The following is a 20,661-nucleotide window of genomic DNA, read 5'->3' on the forward strand; positions in this document are numbered from 1 at the left end:
GTTAAAATAGACAATATTTTTATTACTTCATGCACTATCTTGTTTCTTTCTTGTCTCATCTAGCACGCCTTTCACTATTTTCATCACGGCTGTACAGCCCAGCTAAGTATATATTTGAATCTATACATATGTCAACATATTATCTATTTCAATCTATTCATCACCAGTGGGAGGCTCCTTTGCACTGGATGCCGACTGGATTATGGGTGCCACTACGAATCCGATTTAACAGTAATGTGTAAATATTATTGTGTTTCGGTCTAAAGGGTGACGTAGCTAGTTAAATTGCTGGGCAAATGAGACTTAACATCTTATGTCTCAAGGTGACTACCGCAATTGTAGTGCCGCTCAGAATTTTTGTGTTTTTCAAGAATCCTGAGCGGCACTTCATTGCAATGGGCAGGGCGTGTCAATGAACATCAGCTGAACATCCTGCTCGTATCGTCATATTGTCTTAAAAAAATCTTAATGCGGTTTTCAAGGAATTTTTTTCCACATAGAATAAATATGTGGAATGAGCTTCCTTGTGTGGTGTTTCCGGGACGATACGACATGGGTACCTTCAAAAAAGTGCGTACACCTTCCTTAAAGGCTGGCAACACTCCTGTGATTCCTCTGGTGTTGCAAGCGAATGTAGGCTGCGGTGATCACTTAACATCAGGTGACCTATATATCCTTTGTCCTGCTCTTCCATATATAAATAAAAAAATGACACAATAAATCTAGTTTAAAAAATTGTAAAAACTACTTTAATAACTCAAATTCTCAATCAATCAATGCTTATAAATTAATTCATAGTTACTTGATAACAATCCGCAACCGTATGTATTAATTAAAAACCCATAAATTATTTTTATCGTTATAAATCACGTTTATATGAATCTATACATAACATCGATCATCTATATACATAAAATCGTTGGCGTTGCGTGTCTGTACATTAAATATATTTTCAAAAACAAACACAGTTTATACATATTGTACTTATGTATGTACAAAGGCTAAAAAAAATAGTTTAAAGAATTTTTGTCTTTGGCTTTTGTAAAATTTTCATTTAATATAATCAATCTAAACAAATTTTAAGTGTATTTGTATAAATCTACGATAATCAATTTTGTATAAACAAAAAGAAGTCCAATTGTGTAAACTGCCTGTAACATTGGGCATTTGTTTCATTTCAATCTGATCAAAAACAAATGCCTTTAGTTGACTATATTTTAACTAATATGTTGGAATCTACTAAGGCGAAGTCGCCTGCTAGTTAGTACGAGAATTATGAATATTGAATATAAGATATTACATGCTATTCAACGATTCACTTTATGGTGTAGAATTAAAATTATGTTACTGTACGCGGTAACCATAACTAACTTTCTAGTTTTGTATTAGTTAATTTCTTTTTTGTTAAAATTACATTTTCACAAAAAATATGTTTATTATTAAAAATGCAAGTTATTGTTGCGTAGCATCCCTTCGAAGTATATGACGAGAGTTGTCAAACTTCAAGACATTGTTAATTTCAACAGCGGAAAAGTGTTTACTTTAGACGCTGTAGACCCGGGTTCGATACACCTACCAGTGTATGGATTTTTTTGGGTTTTGTAAAGTTAAAGGAAATTTCTAGTAAGTTTAGGATCAAATCGAACAGAAAAAAAGGGATGGAAAATGTGTAAGCAGGATAGAAATAGTTAAAAGAATTTTCTAGTACAATTTAAATTTAAAGATGGAATGGGAGAATCATTTTGAAAATAGAACGGATTCGGGGGTATATAAGCCGTACTAAGCGTGGCCTACGGCAGTTCTAGTTCTGACTCGAAAGTGTAAAGAAGAAGAAGAAGAAGAAAAGAAGAAGTAGTGAAAAGTGGAAGTGTTCCAAGAAGAAGAAGATAGAAGAGACTTAGTATTCGGTGCGGTGTGACGTGTTGAAGGTACCGCCGCCCACAAGAGAAACAGCGGCAGACCGGCGAAGTGCAAGTTCAGAAAAAGTGAACGCAAATAAAGACTCGTTCCTATAAGCGGAGTATTATTTCCAATCCCTGACCCACTCCCGTGACATTATTAAAAACAGAAACAGAACAGCTATTCAAATAATCCGTTTTCAAAATATTTGTCTGTCTACCCGTGCATCCCGAATTATCTCCGAAATGGGAATGGTTTTGTCAGCTGATGATATATAATAAAGTATACAATATTATATATTATATATATATACATATATAAGTAAATGAAATGAACCGTAATGTTAGAATCATAAAAATCTAAACATCTAATGTTAATAATTAAATTGAATTGATAGCGTCGACATTACTATATAAAAAATTAAAAAAAAAACGTTGAGTTTGTAAAACAACATTGATATTTTTTATTTGTGTTTTTACAAAAGCAGTAGCCAATTGGATAATCACTAAGTATTTAAAAAAATCTAAGTAGCCGCTCATGACACACGGTTTATCTAATTTGGTGATTACAATGGCTCGCAACGTTTTTACGTCGTTTTTTATTGCTACTCACGGTTATCATTATAAATGCAAAATTAGTTAGGAGTGACTTCAGCTTACGACATCCGCGATATATTGTATCCGCATTTAATTTATTTCAAATGCCGGTTGCGTAATAGATTAATTCTTAATTAATACAGATTTGTTTCGTTTCTTAGTAAAAAGCATCGCAAGTCCGTACGACTAGGAGTAGGACACTAAGGCTGAGGTCTATAGAGCCTACTCAGACTTTGCTCAGAGTTTACTCACGTAAAACTTTGCTGGGTGTGATACACGCGAACATGGCTTTTACATTGGGCTGACTTAGCTTAAGTTCAGTATTATTTTAGCTGTCGAATGACTCAAAAAAAAGTATGCGTGTACTTATTATACACATGGCCTAACGAAGCAAAAATCATTAAAATGATTTATTCCTCGTGCTATACTACGTTTTTAGAAAAAACAATATTGTAAAAATCTTGCAAAGATGGCTTTGACAATTAATTATTAAATAATGAATTCGGCTGTATGGGCTTGAACCCTTTACCTGTCCTAATAATGGACGAAGAAACCAAAAACAAAAATAACGAATGTCGCAAACATCAGAAATTTTTACTTTCCACCTATTTAGTAGAGTACAATTAGGTATTTTTTTAATATCTGTATGTAAATAAATAAATTATTTATTGCAGATTATTTATATTTCAGCAATAACATGCATAATTAAACGATGAAGCAATAGGCAAGAGTGGAAGGCTCAGCTTCACCTGAAATGGGAAAATGGAATGTCTCCATGTGCTGATTTTCCGCGACCCCTCTTCCCTAAGGTGTTGGCTGGGAGTGGATATATTATGTATATATCGATTTCAGTATAATCGGAATCTATAATTCAATCAATTCGAGGACAAATTCCTTACCGTTTATAAAATAGATTAGATGTAAAGGACAATGGCTATGTTTTATTTGTTAGAAAATATATTGGAACGAAGTTCCTTACGGCAGGCTTGGAGGAGATAGGGATTTTGCTGCGGGACCGAACTGAAAAAAATGTGATAGTAAAACCGTAAGGAAAAGTCCGTGGAATAAAACCGTTAAATGAGACGTGCGCAGGCGCGACAGTCGTATACACAAGCGAGTAGTGTATGCTGGCTAGGGATGAATAATCGACCTTCTTATACAGGGTGGACCAAAAGTCCGTTTACATTTGAATCAGTTGCCGCGTCTAGCAGCGGCGGCGGAGGGGGGTGGAAGGGTTACGCATTGCAAGAGCGGCCAATGGGAATTTAGTACCATGGCGTCGTTTAGCGGTAGTCAACGTGCATTTTGTGTACGCGAGTACTATCGAAACAACGATTCTGCGACCTTAGCTCAACGAAAGTTATGCAATCATTACAAGATACGACACAAAAATCAAGCTCGATCAGGTATGTTAATTAAAAAATGGGTGCTCAAGTTTGAGAAGACGGGTTCAACAATGGATTTACGTCGATCTGGCCGGCCTAGAACGTCGAGGGACCCCGAAAACGTGGAGCGAGTAAAATCGCCTGTTCGTGACCAACCTGGACTATCAACTCGAAAGCGGTCTGCTGTCCTTAACGTGCCAAGATAATGATGTATTAAACCGCATTCTCAAGAAAGATTTAAATCTACATTCCTATAAAATCCAAATGGTGCAGGAATTAAGGCCTCAGGACCATGCCACTAGGTTGCAGTTTGCGAACGAAATGGTAGAGTGATTCACCAGTTTTACAAACATTTTCTTCTCAACAAGGCACACTTCCACCTAAATGGGCATGTTAATAGACAAAATTGTCGTTATTGGAGTGACACTATGTCATGGTGATCAAATACCCCTGCATTCCAGCCAACCAACCCAGTAACTCTTGACGAATTAAAGGATCGTATTCGCACAGAAATCCAAAACATCTCAACAGAAACATGTAAAGCTGTTATCCAAAATTTCCGCTCTAGATTGCAGCAATGCCAGAATAATGAAGGATTGCATATGGATAATGTGATTTTTAAAAAATAAATTCCCCTTTTGTTTGCTATCGAAAACAATAAACAATTTTGATCTACTGTAATTAGTTTTTTTTTAATCATCATTCCAATTATAAACGGACTTTTGGTCCACCCTGTACCTTCTAATGGACTTTATTATGTGAGTGCAAGAAATCTTAGCAGGGTTGACAATCTTGTCATTGGCAATCAAGTAATAGATGTAATATAACTTAAAAAAATTAAGATGGATAGCAACTCTACAATTGTTCCATACATTTATATAACATTACATTTTGGTTGCATTAAACTGTATCGTTATTTAAAAACCCTTCTAGAGATGGCGGTAATATGCATTCGATGACCACGTAACTTTACTACGGCATGTAAAATGGCGCCACGTTCTCTGTTTGTAAATATTTTTACAATTTTAATTGTGTCGATTCTACATTAGCCGAAGGAACTTCGTTCCTATCTGCAGTCCCACGACACCACATCTTTTTTGAATTATTCATTAACTAAGTAGTTATACGCCTAATATGTTTTAATGGCATATGCTTCACCAATAGCTAACTTCTTCGAAGTTACTTCTTCTTGCCCTTTGGAAATAAAGTCGCAATGACAAAAATGTATGTAACAGTTATTGACGAACTATCCCGAAAATATTTGAAGTTTATCGATACAAATGAGATGGTGGCAATTTTAATTTTCAAATATTAATTAGAATCATTTCATAAACACTCTTGTCACTAGTCTTCGTTTACAGTGCCCTTACATGTAGTAGAAATCTTCATTACTTTAATTTATCGCCACAATTACTAATCCAGCTGCATCTGGTTTGAACTACATAAATCTAAAGAGGTACAGTTTATCAGGATAAAGTCGGTTCCTAACGAGTCATTGATCTCACTCAGTTATTTTCAGTCAACTAATTAATGTATTGCTTAGCACAAAATAATTAAGCACAAACATAGAATTTTCTTCACGCAACCAGAGATTGATATTTGAAAGATATTTCTTTATTGTACCCCATCGCTGACACCTTTTATCAGTGGGAGGCTCCTTTGCACAGGATGCCGGCCAGATTATTGGTATCACAACGGCGCCTATTTCTGCCGTGAAGCAGTAATGTGCAAACATTACTGTATCTGAAGGGCGCCGTAGCTAGTGAAATACTGGGCAAATGAGACTTAATATCTTATGTTTCAAGGTTACGAGCGCAATTGTAGTGCCACTCAGAATTTTTTGGGTTTTTCAAAAATCCTGAGCGGCATTGCATTGTAATGGGCAGGGCATATCAATTACCATTACCAATTACCGCCCTGCTGGTCTTGTCTCTTATTTTCATAAAAAAACACCTTTCCATTCATTATCTAGCTATCGTGATTTTTAAGTACTTATCATTAGATAAGACTTATTAAGACCTCCGTAACCAATCACAGTTTTCTTTACGTTTGGAGATTTTGACTTCTTTCCTTTGTCAAAAATAATATCTACATCTTTGAGTTTCCGATATCTGTCTGTATTTTTGAGTAAGTACTTTGCAAATCGAGTCAAATTTGCTGGTTTGAACTAATTATCATCATCATATCAGCCGGAAGATGTCCACTGCTGGATGATGGCCATAGATCCTCCCCAATACAATACGATACAACTTTGAACTGTGTGGATAATTTTTAATATATACAAACCTCTGTAATATTTATTGATATTTTGTAATTAAGATCTTTTTGAATGAAAATACATGGTGTGTTGGCAACTTCTACTTGTTGCGTCAGTATGTAAAAGCATGAGAAATAATAGCATTCGAAGTTTATTTAGCTACTTTTATTAAATGTGGAGCGATACCTACGTCATAACGTGTGATTGTAGTCGCGAACTCGATTACGTGATTTGCAATTCAGTGAAGGTCTAATGTTAAAAAATATTTAAATTCGTGTATTATTTGGGTCGCAAACTTAAAGCAATTATATTTTTAAGCATTTCATTAACCATTTAAAATAATACTTTATTTTAATATTTTTATTCAAAATAGGATGTGGCAACACTTATCGAAAGTAAAAAACTACCACTCATTCAAAAACGAATGTCTCAGACCTGAGAAGAATGGGCGCAAAAAACTCAGCGGGCTTTTCTTTCATCTAACAAATATGTTTACAAAGTAATATTGTACAAATAAACTTATTATTTAATTGCCTGAGGGCGGTCGCTCCATTCCCAATTTATGGTATCATTAAGAAAGTCATTTATGTTATAGTAATCTTTACTACACAAACGTTTTTTAACAATTCTTTTGAATTTCGTAATACTTTTGTTTTGAACATTTTCTGGGATCTTGTTGTAAAAGCATATACATTGCCCCACTAAAGACTTACTAACTCAACTTAGCCGAGTAGTAAGCATTATAAGTTTATGACTGTTCCCGGTGTTAAAATTTTTTTTGACCACCTACCACTACATGATTTTACAATGAAAACAACACGCACTAGACTGTTTGTCAGAACAACTTAGACCAAAACTGACGGGTTTTACTTTGTTTAGTTTTGGATATCCATTCTAGTCTCCATTATCAGACACGCTCTACGTGACCATATCATTGGATTGTCACCAAGGATACACAAATTGGAGCCTAATCAAACTTTAGGAAGTGGTACTTAGTAGCGTCCAAGATTTGACCCAAACATACGAAAACAGAATATTTTATTTTTTTTATTTTATTTAAAAATGTTAAAAAACAAATAAATAAATAACTGAGTACATCAAACCTAAATTAATGGATGATGTTCACGGAAGAAATGCAATTTAAGAGAGAATAATACAAGAACGGTACTTAAGTTCTATTAATAGCATATAAACATTACAGACGCCTCTTAAGATTCCGCGAGCTTTGCTCCCGCTTTTCCCGTTAACTCTGCAACTCGAATAATAATTTCTAAACGGCCGCAGCTCCTCAAGTGCTTTACCAACTCACAATAGCTTGATGCACCCAGTACAAGTTTAAACAAATAAACCGTCGGACTTGCCCTCAAAGGGTACTTAGTACAATATACAACATTATCTGATTTTTAACTATTTTTGTAAAAGGAAAGTTAGTTTAGTTTTTTTTTTTTTGTTATGAAAATATGAGACGAGATGAGTAGGATGTTCAGCTGATGGTAATTAATACACCCTGCCCATTACAATGCAGTATCGCTCAGGATTATTGAAAAACCTCAAAAATTATGAGCGGCACTAACTAACTGCGCTCGTCACCTTGAGATTATATAGAAGAATAGTGAATGGTTGTACGCAGGCATAAAGGAAACCAAATGTAACGCCTCCTTTTGTTGTTATACTGTGGCAACGACACCATGGAGTAGTGGTTCTCGTAACCCGTTCAGCAATTGACCTTTCAAAGCATTCCACAGGTATCCGGAACTTTAAATCGTCGATCCAGATCAACGTGATTATTAAACTTCACTTGTCCTTTTTCAGTATGTTCTTAAACTAGCAATACAAGTCTTATTCTCCACATTTCGTTTTAACAAATGAAATGTGGATTGTAGCAGGACGATATTATAATTACGTGAATTAAAAACCTTTCTTTTACCTTGATTAGTTAAGATAATTTGAAACAAGGATAATTTTTCTAATTTCTCATTTATGGCAATTACTTTAATCTTTTCATTATATTAATGCATTCTATATAAATGGTTTTTGTATATTTAATTATTCCTACCTGAGTTTTCTTTGCACAGAATGCTTGCTAAAGGGGTGCTGTGCCGTGAATCAGTGTCGTGCAAGCATAATTGTATTTAATAACTATAATAATAATATTAACACACTTTTATATAAATTATCTTGCCTCAAGCTAGGCATAGCCTATGGGAACAAGACCGATATATTTAATACAATATACATTAATATGTTATTGTATTCTTATTCTGTGGTTTTCCTAGCAATAACTGTTTAGTATAAATATACATAAATACTTATAAACATCCATGACTCGTAAACAAACATCATGTCCATCTTAATAGATGCTTGCACCTGGATTCGAACCCGGGACCTGTAGCTCAGTAGGTAGGGTCACTAACTACTGGGCTATTTGGGTCGTTGGATTAAGATTTGAGTGCGTCGTAGCGAGTGAAATACGCGGATATGGATAGAGACTTAGCATGCTTTGGCTCAAAGTAATAGGCGCAAGTGGGCGCATCACTTGACGTCAGGCAAACGACTCTTGTACGTCATTTTGGTACAATACGATGGTTTGACCATTGAAGAAGAAGTTTTTTATGAAAAAATAGGCCGAGACGAGTAGGACGTTGAGCTGATGGTAATTAAAACGCCCAGCCCATTACAATGCAGTGCCGCTCAGGATTCTTGCAAAGCTCAAAAAATCTGAGTGGCACTACAATTGCGCTCGTCACCTTGAGACATAAGATGTTAAGTCTCATTTGCCCAGTAATTTCACTTGCAGAATCAGCTATCTGAAGGGCGCCAGACCGAAACACAGTAATGTTTCCACAGTACTGCTTCACGGCAGAAATAGGCGCCGTTGTGGAACCCATAATCTAGCCGGCATCCTGTGCAAAGGAGCCTCCCACTCCCACAAGTTTAAGAACCTCATTGTAGGCCAACAATGTTCTTCTGCTTCTTCCGGTGTAGTGATAGACAATGAGCGGCGATTATCCCTTACCCTCAGTTAATTCTGCTGATGAGTTAAGCGTTTAACTATCTATTAATGTATCAGTGTGAGTATCTATCTAAGAATAACAGTCGTCGTAATGCTTCCATCATGTTGCGTGAGAAAATTAATTGTAGAAAAGATCTGAGGGACGACTTGTTTTTTGCTCATAATGACATAAAAGCCATTTAGATGTCGTGACTATGAAATTCTTTTTTTATTAATAATATAACAAGCCGTTTTGGCAACCAAGCAGTAAGTCAATCTTTTGGCCGATTTCATCAATGCTATCTAAGTAAGGGGGACCCTTAACTCTATATATAACGTTAACGTTTTACCAATGGTTAGGGGTCTTCCAAGTCTCTAAGTTCCTTTTATTTGAACATGCACAAATAATATATTTGTATTATAACTTAGGGAACTTTTGTAAATGTACAGTTTGGTGAAGTAGGTATGTACATCTATTTGGAAAGCGCCGATATCAAATAACTCTCAAGACCAGAAGATTATTTCCATTGTGCCTAGAAACCTCACTACTGTGGGATATGATCGATTGAGATCCAATGCACCTCCCTGGCTAAGAGTTAAGTTATGCTGTTGAATAGTACTATCAGTACTGATTACGAGTGAACCACATGTGACCAAAGAATAAATAATAAAACATTAATCCTCTATATTTTATGTTTTATTCAGTTGGTGTAAAATATAACTTCTATACTATTATATTCACATTAAGCCAGAAGCGCCTCGATAAATTCATCTATACTACTACTCTTATATACGAATAAGATCTTGTAAAATTATTTATATTAATGTGTATTGTTATTTTATTTTACAAGTGAAACAAGAGTTCTTAGTTGCAAATTAACATCTGTTCAAATATTAGTGCATGAAACGTATATTTTTCTATACCCGATAAAATTTTATTTACTGTTAGGTGTTTAATTAAATTCATTGTTTGTTGTCTATGTAAGATCTAAAACATATATCAAAGTCCCTGGCAATTTATAAAAACCCTCTTGTCCTTAATTAAACATAAAACAGTAAATTTAATATTATTTCTGCAAGCGAAGTCATTGCAACAGAGTTCTAATGCTATTTCAAATGTAAAACTAATTTTATTACGCTTACATAGTCGCTTAACAGTCGCTCCATTCATTATTATACTTGTTAAAAACTTAATAAGAATGTGAACATTAACTTCAGTTTAGATTAAGTAGATGAGTCTGATATTCAAAAAATCTTAATCATGCTTCCGCATGCCTAATAATTCTATAGAAAATATTTTCCCACCAACAATATTCTTCATGCTTTACCAAATACTGATTTCAACAAGATGGAAACGATATGGACATAAATAAAAACAAGATAATGTATTTCATATTATAAAGCTAACGTAATTTAGTAACACATTTTTGTAATAATAATAATATTGACAAACTTTTACACAAATTATTTTGCCCCAAACTTGGGTTAGTCTGTACTATGGGTACAAGACAACGATAAATTTATTACGATATACTTACTAAAACAATCATAATACATATAAACACCCATGACTCTGAAACAAACGTTCATATTCATCATATAAATGTTTGAACCTACCGGGATTCAAACCCGAGACCTCTAAATCAGTAGGCACTAAGCACTGGGCTATAATATAATATATGTACGTTACAAAAATATACTTTATATTTAAAGTTTCAAATTTAAAAACTATTAACTTACGTAAATACATAAATTAGTATTTTAATAGTCTACGTAAACTTGGGACAGCTTTTCCAAACCGTAACAATTTTCCTGCTTAGATAATTTTTATACCCGTCATAACTTCTAAAGGAAAGCTCGATCTGAATAATATATAGATATAAACTTTCCTCTCGAACCACCCTATATATTTCTGAAAACTGCATCAAAATTCGTTGAATCGTTTTAATAATATAGGCGAACAGACAGCAGAAGGGACTTCGTTCTCTGAATGAATATTGAATGAATCCCGATATATTAAAAAGTGACAAAAACCTCAGAACCTTGACTTAGCGAATATTTTGACATAAGCTTCCATCCTGTTTGTCACCTTCAATGAGTTCTTTACGTGTCATCATATTAAGTCCTTAACAATAACTTTGACCTAATTGTGCGGCTGTAAATAAGCCTACAGAATCCTCTAGCAAGGGCAAAATAATATGTTCAAGAATTTAGTAGCACAATTGTTTCAATATCCTACCTAATACTTTTAATACTAATACTAATACCTTTTTAATTAATAAGAGAATATAGTATACTTAATGCTACCAAAGATCGTAATGCGACAATATGACTTTGTGTATAGAAATGCATTTCATTTCTTTCAGTTAAAGTTAAGTTGAGTTTATGTTATTTCAATCAAAGTATATATTATAGCTTTGTTGATTTGTGGAGTATATACATTAACAGTCCTGCTTGTTATTTTAACTTTACTTGTAAATTGTAAATCTTGATTTAAAAGAATGGCAATGAGTTTCTTGCTACTTCTTCTCATTAGCTCAACCCTTTACAAGGTAGCAGTAGATTCAATAAGAAACAATTTTTTTTTGACATTCATAAGTGTCATTTCCGTGACATACGTGAATAAAGTGATTTTTATTTGTATTATTATATATTCTTTGACTTTAGTAATAAGTATCTCCGCAAGCACTGAAAATTATTTGAATTCGTGGTGTAATTATTTAAATTCGTGAAGACATGCACAAATTTTGCCACAGTTTCTCAATTTGACACCCTAGTATTTGTTACCTCAAATTTTGTTCGCTCAAATTTTGTTCTCATTCCTTGGACATAGTGCATTTCAGAATGACATAGGGAAATATCGAGTCGTATTGGACTAAAATTATTGAAGTATCATAACATTATTGTAACATATAGTTAGGTTATGTTACTAGTTCTATTATACGTGGGGCTACATGCTATTTTTCGCAATGAGAAGATTTAGTTCAAAGGATTTTTTAACGCAAGATACAAATTAAAATTCACTTCAAAATTTGTCTAGCGAAGATAATAATATAAACAAAACGGTTGATTGAAATCTATGTTTCACCTTACTTTTGTGTGACTGAAACACTTCTTCTAAAATATTAATGAATTAAATTTTTGTCATCGCAAAAGATGCATCAAGATTTCGTTAAATCGGAGGTCAACCAGTATTTAAATGAAGGCTGGACATCATCGATAATTGACGTTTTTAGCCTCTAAGGCCATTTTTACATGATGTTATTTAAACAAAACAACTGTTAGAAGACAACATTATATATTCAGGTTTTTGTATTGTACAGCTCATTATTATTATTGATTTGTTTACAAGACCAAAGACGCACTTCACACAAATCGTCTAGCCCCAAATTAAGCATAGGCATCAATGACGTTCTATGTATTATACATACGTCATTAATAGGCATATTAAGCATAGCCTGTACTATGAGTGCTAGACAACGATGTATTTAATACAATAAACATACATAATATATAAACATTCATTACGCGGTAACAAACATTAACATTCATCATATCTGTTTCACCTGATTTCTGCCGCCGAATTCTACCTTCGCATGACACGCCACAAATTAGGATATCATCTCCACCATCTGGATGTGTGGCGGTCCTCCACAGTGCAATTTTCAAGGAGCTTTCTTCGACGTACTACAAAGCTGTGGAATAATCTTCCTTATGCGGTGTTTCGGGGACGATACGACAAGGGTACCTTCAAAAAAAGCGCGTACATCTTCCTTAAAGGCCGGCAACGCTCTTGTGAATCCTCTGGTGTTGCAAGAGAATGTTAATAATTATAAAAAATAAACATATTTTTTTAAATTTATCTGTCATTTCTTTCTTTCTATCGGTGTCCGAGTATACTTAACCCGAAATGAATTCGCGAACTAACAATGAAGAAGAAACATAGTCACTGAAGTAATTGTACTTTTATTAATAAAATACTTACAAAATACTTGTCGATGAAGCAAATTATCCACGGGCCAAGAACAAACTTTCATAATCATTTAATGTTCTGAGTTTTAATGTAATATTAATCCTGTATATTTAATTATATAAATCAAAGTTTTATTATTATTATTATTATTAAATCTGATTAAATATTTTTCCTTTCAAAGTGACTTAACTATGTTTTAACTATTTTAAGCTTTGTTATACATATTCACTAGATGTTGGAAATAAATTTCTATGTATATTTAATTAAATTAACGTTAATAAATCTACTAGACTATTCTGAATGTTTTTCAAAGAAGAAAAAACTTGTGAAAATTTTTAAATTATTGTGAGTTTTTTTTAATGATGGTACGAGTGTATGAATCATATCATATCTTAAATAGTCTACAATTTTAGCTGTGGTATGTAAGTAAGTACGTTAGGTATTACTACTCTTAAGGGTCATACTAGTTGTATAATTGGCAAATTTGTGTGCGGCCTTGCAAGGCTCATTACCACCGCCATTACAACAATGATAGGGTGTGCCAGTGCCACGGGAAGTGAAAAATGTATCGAGCGTGGGAATTATGTCCAGGCCTCTATTAGTATAGTACAGTAACGATGGAATATTAAAAATATTAAAATCAATGATGTAACACAGAGATGTTCATCTCTCTATTTTTCTGATTTCAATTAAGTGTCAAAAATTGCGATTAATATTTGATGATTTACTTATATACTTAAATGAGCAATTTGCATGGAATTTAGTTACGTTTTAGATATTAGAAAATTTATTACTAAACGAACCTGTGACCATACTTTGGCCTAAAACCTTGATAAAGCAAGATTTATATAATTTTGTTTACAAGTTTACTCGTATAAGTTTATTGTGCATGGGACATTCGAAAATTTCGCCACAATATAAGTAAAATTATTGTTGCTATAATATCAAAGATTGTAATATAGAAACAAACAAATGTAGGCGTAATTTGAAATTAAATATGGTTGGTTACAAGTAGGATTTTTGCTAAACTCCGGGTTAAGTATAACAAAACCATCTCCTAACCATAGATTTAGAATATACTATCGTATAGACGACGATAGCCCGATAACGCTTTACCAATTTTGATTTGTCAATGACTGTGTTAGCTAGTGGCACTGACCTCTACTACATACTACTGGACTGGTGGCTGTCAAAGTGCTTTTGTGCCTGTTTGATATTCGCCATATTGGCGCTGTTCGCCATGTAGCGAGTCTGCGGTACTAAAACTAGTGATGACAACCTCAGCAAACATCGATAAATGGTGGGAAACTATTTACAAAAAAAAATGTACTTTGATTCTTGAAGTAAGTACATAGAAAACGAACGAAATGAATTCTTAATCCAAAAATAATTCAGAGTATTGTAAGACAAAATTAGTTCTCCGGACGCTCGCGAGTGGCGCTTCAAATAGGCAAAAAAAATTGCTGTATTTATACAGGTCAGTGGCTAGTGGTTTAATATACTGAGGAGCTAAAGTCAAGAGTAGCTGAGGGCTTGTCAATAGAAAAAGGTAACAGTCTCAATAGATTCGTGTTCCTTTTCTATCTTGCTATAATCTCTTATCAAATTTGGAAATATTTGTTAAACATAATTAATTAATATCAATACTTCACTGTCAGTTCTGTTAATTTATTTTAATCTGTGTACTAGAATCAAATTTAGAGATCATTTCAGAAACTAGAAACAAAGATTTTTCGTATCTATAAAGATAGTGTTTTGTTGTTTGCACTTGTATGAATGGGCTTATCAATAAAACATGCACTCGGTTTGATTATACCTCCCACCCGTTGTTCTCGGGATAATAACTGACGATAAACTCGACAATTGTATTATATTATGTCTGAATTATTCTATTAATCTGTTGGACATGTTATATTATGTTGAACAGATTAATAATCGGATGTTCTTTAATTTACAAGCAACAACAGTGGCTAGTTAATTATACCATTAATGGCTTTGTAGATAGCATCTCTAGTATTATTATGGGTTGTTATATAAGAAAAACGATGAGATGTGTAAACTGTACTAATTACACTCCCAGGACTCTTATATTTACTAACCATATACCCCTACCTTAAGTGATTACTCTAATAACACGAAATTAGACGACATAACAATTCATTCTGGTGCTTGTTATGATGATCCAACATGTTACAATTCATAATGATTTTAATTGTGCTTCTTTACAATAACATCTAAAATTGTATTGGAAATAATTTAGTCTATTTACGACCGTTCCCAATATACTATCTACAGATAGAGATAAATTTGTACCTTCTATTGTCAGTAATTAGCTGGATTGAATTTATTAGATTTCCATACAAACTTCTATCGCTGATAAGCTATACGTCGTCCCATTGATACACAGCGTGCACGGATTAGGTTAGTTAACGTCGATGAGTTTATTGGGGCAGAAAAGTCAACGATAGTTACGATTTTTATCTCAAGTAAGAGATAGGCTGAATATTGGGAACGGCCGTTAGTAATCTTTAAACATGGTCTTACTCACTTCGAAGGACCAAAGACAATACACTATTTTTAGTATTCTTTTTTTGAGCCTTTTAATAAAATTAAAGATACAATATTGTACTATCATTGATGAAGTGTCAATAATCATAATCTAGTCCCACGCTGTCTGATCGCTAAGATATTCAGCTGTGGAGTAGTAAGATTTCCGACAGAGCCATTCTTTTAATACCTACTTACAATATCACTATGCTAACAATAAAAAGTAAATAAACTAATTGAAAACACGCTATAGACAATATAGAATATACTTTTTCAAACATAGATATTACTCTATCTATACCAAAAGAAAGACCACAGGTTTATTAAATTAAATAACTTCTTAATGGACCTTAAATGGTTGTAGAAGGATCATTTAGAAGATATCCGCGGTCTGGGAGAATTACTTTACTGACCAAACTGTGAATCAACGACAAAATAATACTTACTGAACTGTGGACCAGGATTACTAAACTTAATTCGTGTAACGTCTTCGATATAACTATCAATCAATAGGAGCAATAAACGACTTATATTTATGGCAAGCTAAAAAAATTATTGAATTATTATTACGAAAAGCAAATCGATTACTTAAGGTTAACATTCATGACTAACGGCCGTTTTCAATAACGTATCTCTAGTTACGGATACATTGCTGCCACCGTTTAATAACAAGATCTTATCTATCCACAGTTATGTCCAATATAGTTATATTCCAATGATTCATCTCGATAGGTTATTGAAATGTAAGTAAGCGTAAAAGGATAGAGTTTTCTACCTCTAGTAAGTTAAACTAAGGATAGATAGGTTATTGAAAACGGCCATTAGATCATTATTATACGTCTAGATATCTAGTGACTAGATAGTCTTATGACAGCTGTGAAAACGTCGAAAACAAATAGATTTTACTACTACTAACCTCTATTTTAAGCAATTGCATATACCATAAACGCACTAAGTGTCATACAATTCGCGAGTTTAACACTTAGCTTGTCTAACAGCAAGTGACTTTATCTAGATGTATAAATTATCTAAGATTGATTTGTATAATTGAATTAAGTCTTATCAATTGTAATAACATCACCACGGAATTCAACAAACTATTATTTTGTTCTGAAAACTGTATCCCAATAACTCACTCGTGTTTCAAATTTCACGCATCAAACACAAGGAAATTGACAAAACAAATGTCAACTCTGTTGTCATTCGTTCTAACAACAAACAACAGCGTACATACTTATTAAGTTTCACAATGGGACATTCAAAATCAACAAGCTGTTTTTGGCGTAACAACTTGATAGGAACATGTATTAATGTTTCAACACACTACCAACATCTGAATTGTTTGCGCCTATGGACTCTATTTAATTGCATTTTAACCATTTTTGGACGTGGATAAATATAGATTGAAGACTATTGTTGTATCAATTGTCCTTATTGACTTTTTGCGCACTCTCAGATAATCATTTATTTCTGAAGCAGTGTTATTGATTTAATAGGAATGACATTCTATACATAATATACACAAATCACGTCATATAAAAACAGAGCCGATTGTGGGAGCTTGTCACAAAACGACATAATAAGCTTCTACTGCTGTATTTATACACTGCCGCATTTACTCCAGTTGCTTAAAATATTCTTGGTCAATAAGCAGCAATGCAAAATATTTATTAAGTTAAGGTTCGATTTCAGACAGTGACAGTTGATACCCGACTAAGGAGAAAAGTGTGCTTACATTGTCTTTAAGCACACTTTTGCCGTTCTGCTATCAGAATGATATGTCCTTATATGTTATATAGAATGTCATTATTTAATAAACATCAAAACGAATTTAAAACTTTTTTCTTGATTGAACTTGATAGTTTAGTTGGCAAGTATTGCGCGAGTATGTAACGATGATATTTTTTAAATTCAATACCTCATTAGGCGCGCTGAGTGTCATTCATCCGTCACTCGACTGTGTAACGCTCATTCCGCTAAAGTCAGTTCGAATAATAATGATATACCTAATTATATATATGTATAATCTTATATTAATATAGGAAAAAGAATAATTGAATTCTGTATTATTAATATCGACTTTATATTGAAAATAAATTACTAATACAATAAATATAAAAGTTATAAGCATTTTGCTAAAAATTTCCGAAAATAAATAAAACTTTATTATGACTGCAAGGTATAGCTCAATCACTTATTTTTTAGAAGTCCGAGGATCGTTTACTATATAAAATAACCCGTTCTTACAAAATTACACGTTACTTTTATAATTACTGTAATTATCAAGCGTGTCCTGTTAATCAGTGTCATAAATGTTGGTTATAACATCATAAAATCCTTAACGAAACACACCACATGCATACACAATTGAAACCAAACGGATTTACAGAAACTTTACGCGTGTTGACTTTTTTTTGTAATAATATTTAAAGCACCCAGCACAATGTTTGATATTGAGGTTAAAACTTGTTTCCATACATACATATATACTTTATAATAAGTATATGAGATTATTTGTTGAAGAGAAATGATATTTATTTGTGCTTAGCAATTTTGGGTAGATTTGTGCATTCACCACTAAAAATTCTCCGTTTGTCGTATCTCCTGGATTCTTGTATTGGCATGCTCGACGTCCATATATTGAGCGATGTTCGGTTCCGTGGTCAATTCGGAGAGAAGACCAAACTGGTCTCTGAATAGCTTGGTGTATTCAGTAAGGCGAGACAGTATTCCCCTAAAAGCTACCGCCTGCATGTAAGCCGCAAACAAAGAAGAGCGACTCGAATAATCGACGGCCAAGTCATCTCCGATCAGCTTGATTTTCTACCGTTTCGTAGAAATATTCTACCGCGTTTATCACAGAGGAGCTCGCGTGGATACCAGCAGAGTTCCACCAGTGGACATTACATTAAAATAAGAAATTCCACCTACATCTTGTTGACGTTTGACATTCTACGACCGCGCGATTTGCGAGAAATATAAATTTACTAGTTTCAATTTATTTGTAAGTAGCTGACCCGACAGATACTGTTCTGTCATTAGGGAAAAAATGATGTAAGTATTCGGGAAAAATGTAGTCTGTATTTCTGAATGATCACACCCTTTAACTACCGTTCCTTTAGGTCTACTCTAATTCAACGAAAAACGAAGTTTCGATTGAAGTTTCGGAAGTTTCCTACTATGGTTCCATTCGTTTCGAAGTTTCGAATCGAACGTCATTCCTTGACATTTCGAATTTCTAAACCTACTCCGAACGAAAATATGAAGATGACAGCTGTTTGTTTGTCTTCTTTGGTTTCGTCAAATTAACGTTAGATTTTCGTTTGTGTGTATTATGTTGCAAATTGACTTGAAATGGTTTCAAGAATATAATATATCCATTTTCAGATATATACATGTTACATGTATATAGCTCTATATTAAATTTCATATTTTAAGAAATTGCTATTACTAACGCATCCCAATATTCAATGTCGTTCTTTCGCTATTAAAGATTATTAATTATGTCAAGCTAGTCTTGTATCATGACTCAAGGCCAACCAAAAACAAACAAACAAAACAAACCTTTCAGTCTCAAGTAAAAGGCTTATAATCCCCGAGGACGATGGTCATTGCATCTGTGCGAGCGGTACGTATTATATTTACGCGGGAGTGACAGAGACAAGTAATAACAGGTTAACGAACGAAATTCTTCCTGGTTCGCGTTAGCAATGTTTGAAAAACCTAGAATAGTCTCCTTATACCTATTACATATTTTTAAATATAAGTTCACATATATAAATATGTCGTGTGTTCGTATTTTTTTTCAAGCCAATTAAAAATAGATGTTTTTTTTTCAATACTCTAGTAAAATTGAACACATTGTTGCAGGTCAAAAAGAAATCACGGGATGACTGCGACGCACGGCGGCGGTGGCTCTGAGGATGAACGCACAGTCAAGGACTCTGTGTACACAATCAAGTCTGGTTTTAAGAACGACGCCTTCCAACATGACCGCGATAGCAATGCTGACATTGTCAAGCCTCCCCCACTACCGATCGAGGACGACTCGTACGCCACCGGAAAGGTGCAACTCTCTAGAAATGAAAAATGGAGAATCCTGAAAAACGTTGCAGCTGTAAGCGCTGCTTTTATGGTGCAGTTCACTGCTTTCCAAGGAACAGCCAATCTCCAGTCCTCCATTAACGCCGCTGACGGCTTGGGGACCGTTTCATTGTGTTCTATTTACGCTGCTCTTGTGCTCTCATGCATATTCGTACCCACGTTCCTCATAAAGAGGCTAACAGTAAAATGGACGCTGTGTCTATCGATGATGTGTTATGCACCTTATATAGCTGCCCAGTTTTATCCAGCATTTTATACGCTTGTGCCCGCTGGGGTGGTCGTTGGACTTGGTGCCGCTCCTATGTGGACATCGAAGGCTACTTACTTAACTCAAGCGGGTAGTGTCTACGCGAAACTGACAGATCAAGCAGTTGATGGCATTATCGTTAGGTTCTTCGGCTTCTTCTTTCTTGCGTGGCAAACAGCTGAACTATGGGGAAATCTAATATCTAGCTTAGGTAAGGATATTGTGTTTATTATTGTTCATAAATTGTTGTGTATAATTTCATAACTGTATTATATTAAACCACATTGATAAAATTAAATATTTACCTCTCAATAGGAACATACCATAAATAATCAATTGAAAATTTTAATTAAATAATTAGCTAAGACTTTATGTCGTAATATGATATAACTGTTTCTATTGTTAAACTTTGTCATTAATAATGAACTGTTTATTATAGTGTTTTCATCGGGTGTACACAGCGGTGCATCATCTTTGGATAATAGTACAACGGCCTTGACGTGTGGAGCAAACTTTTGTATGATCGGTGGTGGTCACCATGACAACCAGAACTTGCACCGGCCGCCAGATAGTGAGATTTATGAGATCAGTGCCATATACCTCGCCTGTGTAGTTTTTGCTGTTCTTATGGTTGCCTTCTTAGTTGACCCACTCTCAAGGT

At 34.0% G+C, this 20,661-nt stretch overlaps 1 protein-coding gene across 2 annotated transcripts in view; it reads left to right on the forward strand.

Moving 5' to 3' along the window:
- Nucleotides 1–20,661, forward strand: part of LOC126978740 (UNC93-like protein) — a 97,540-nt gene that overhangs the window by 67,797 nt on the left and 9,082 nt on the right. For both annotated transcript variants that reach the window (XM_050827786.1, XM_050827787.1), the window contains 2 exons: nt 19,520–20,211; nt 20,440–20,659. In XM_050827786.1, coding sequence (XP_050683743.1) covers nt 19,539–20,211; nt 20,440–20,659 — 893 coding nt within the window. In that variant the 5' untranslated portion in view covers nt 19,520–19,538. The remainder of the gene's footprint in view (nt 1–19,519; nt 20,212–20,439; nt 20,660–20,661) is intronic.

Source organism: Leptidea sinapis, chromosome Z (assembly GCF_905404315.1).
Source record: "Leptidea sinapis chromosome Z, ilLepSina1.1, whole genome shotgun sequence".
Classification (NCBI taxonomy): Eukaryota; Metazoa; Arthropoda; class Insecta; order Lepidoptera; family Pieridae; genus Leptidea; species Leptidea sinapis.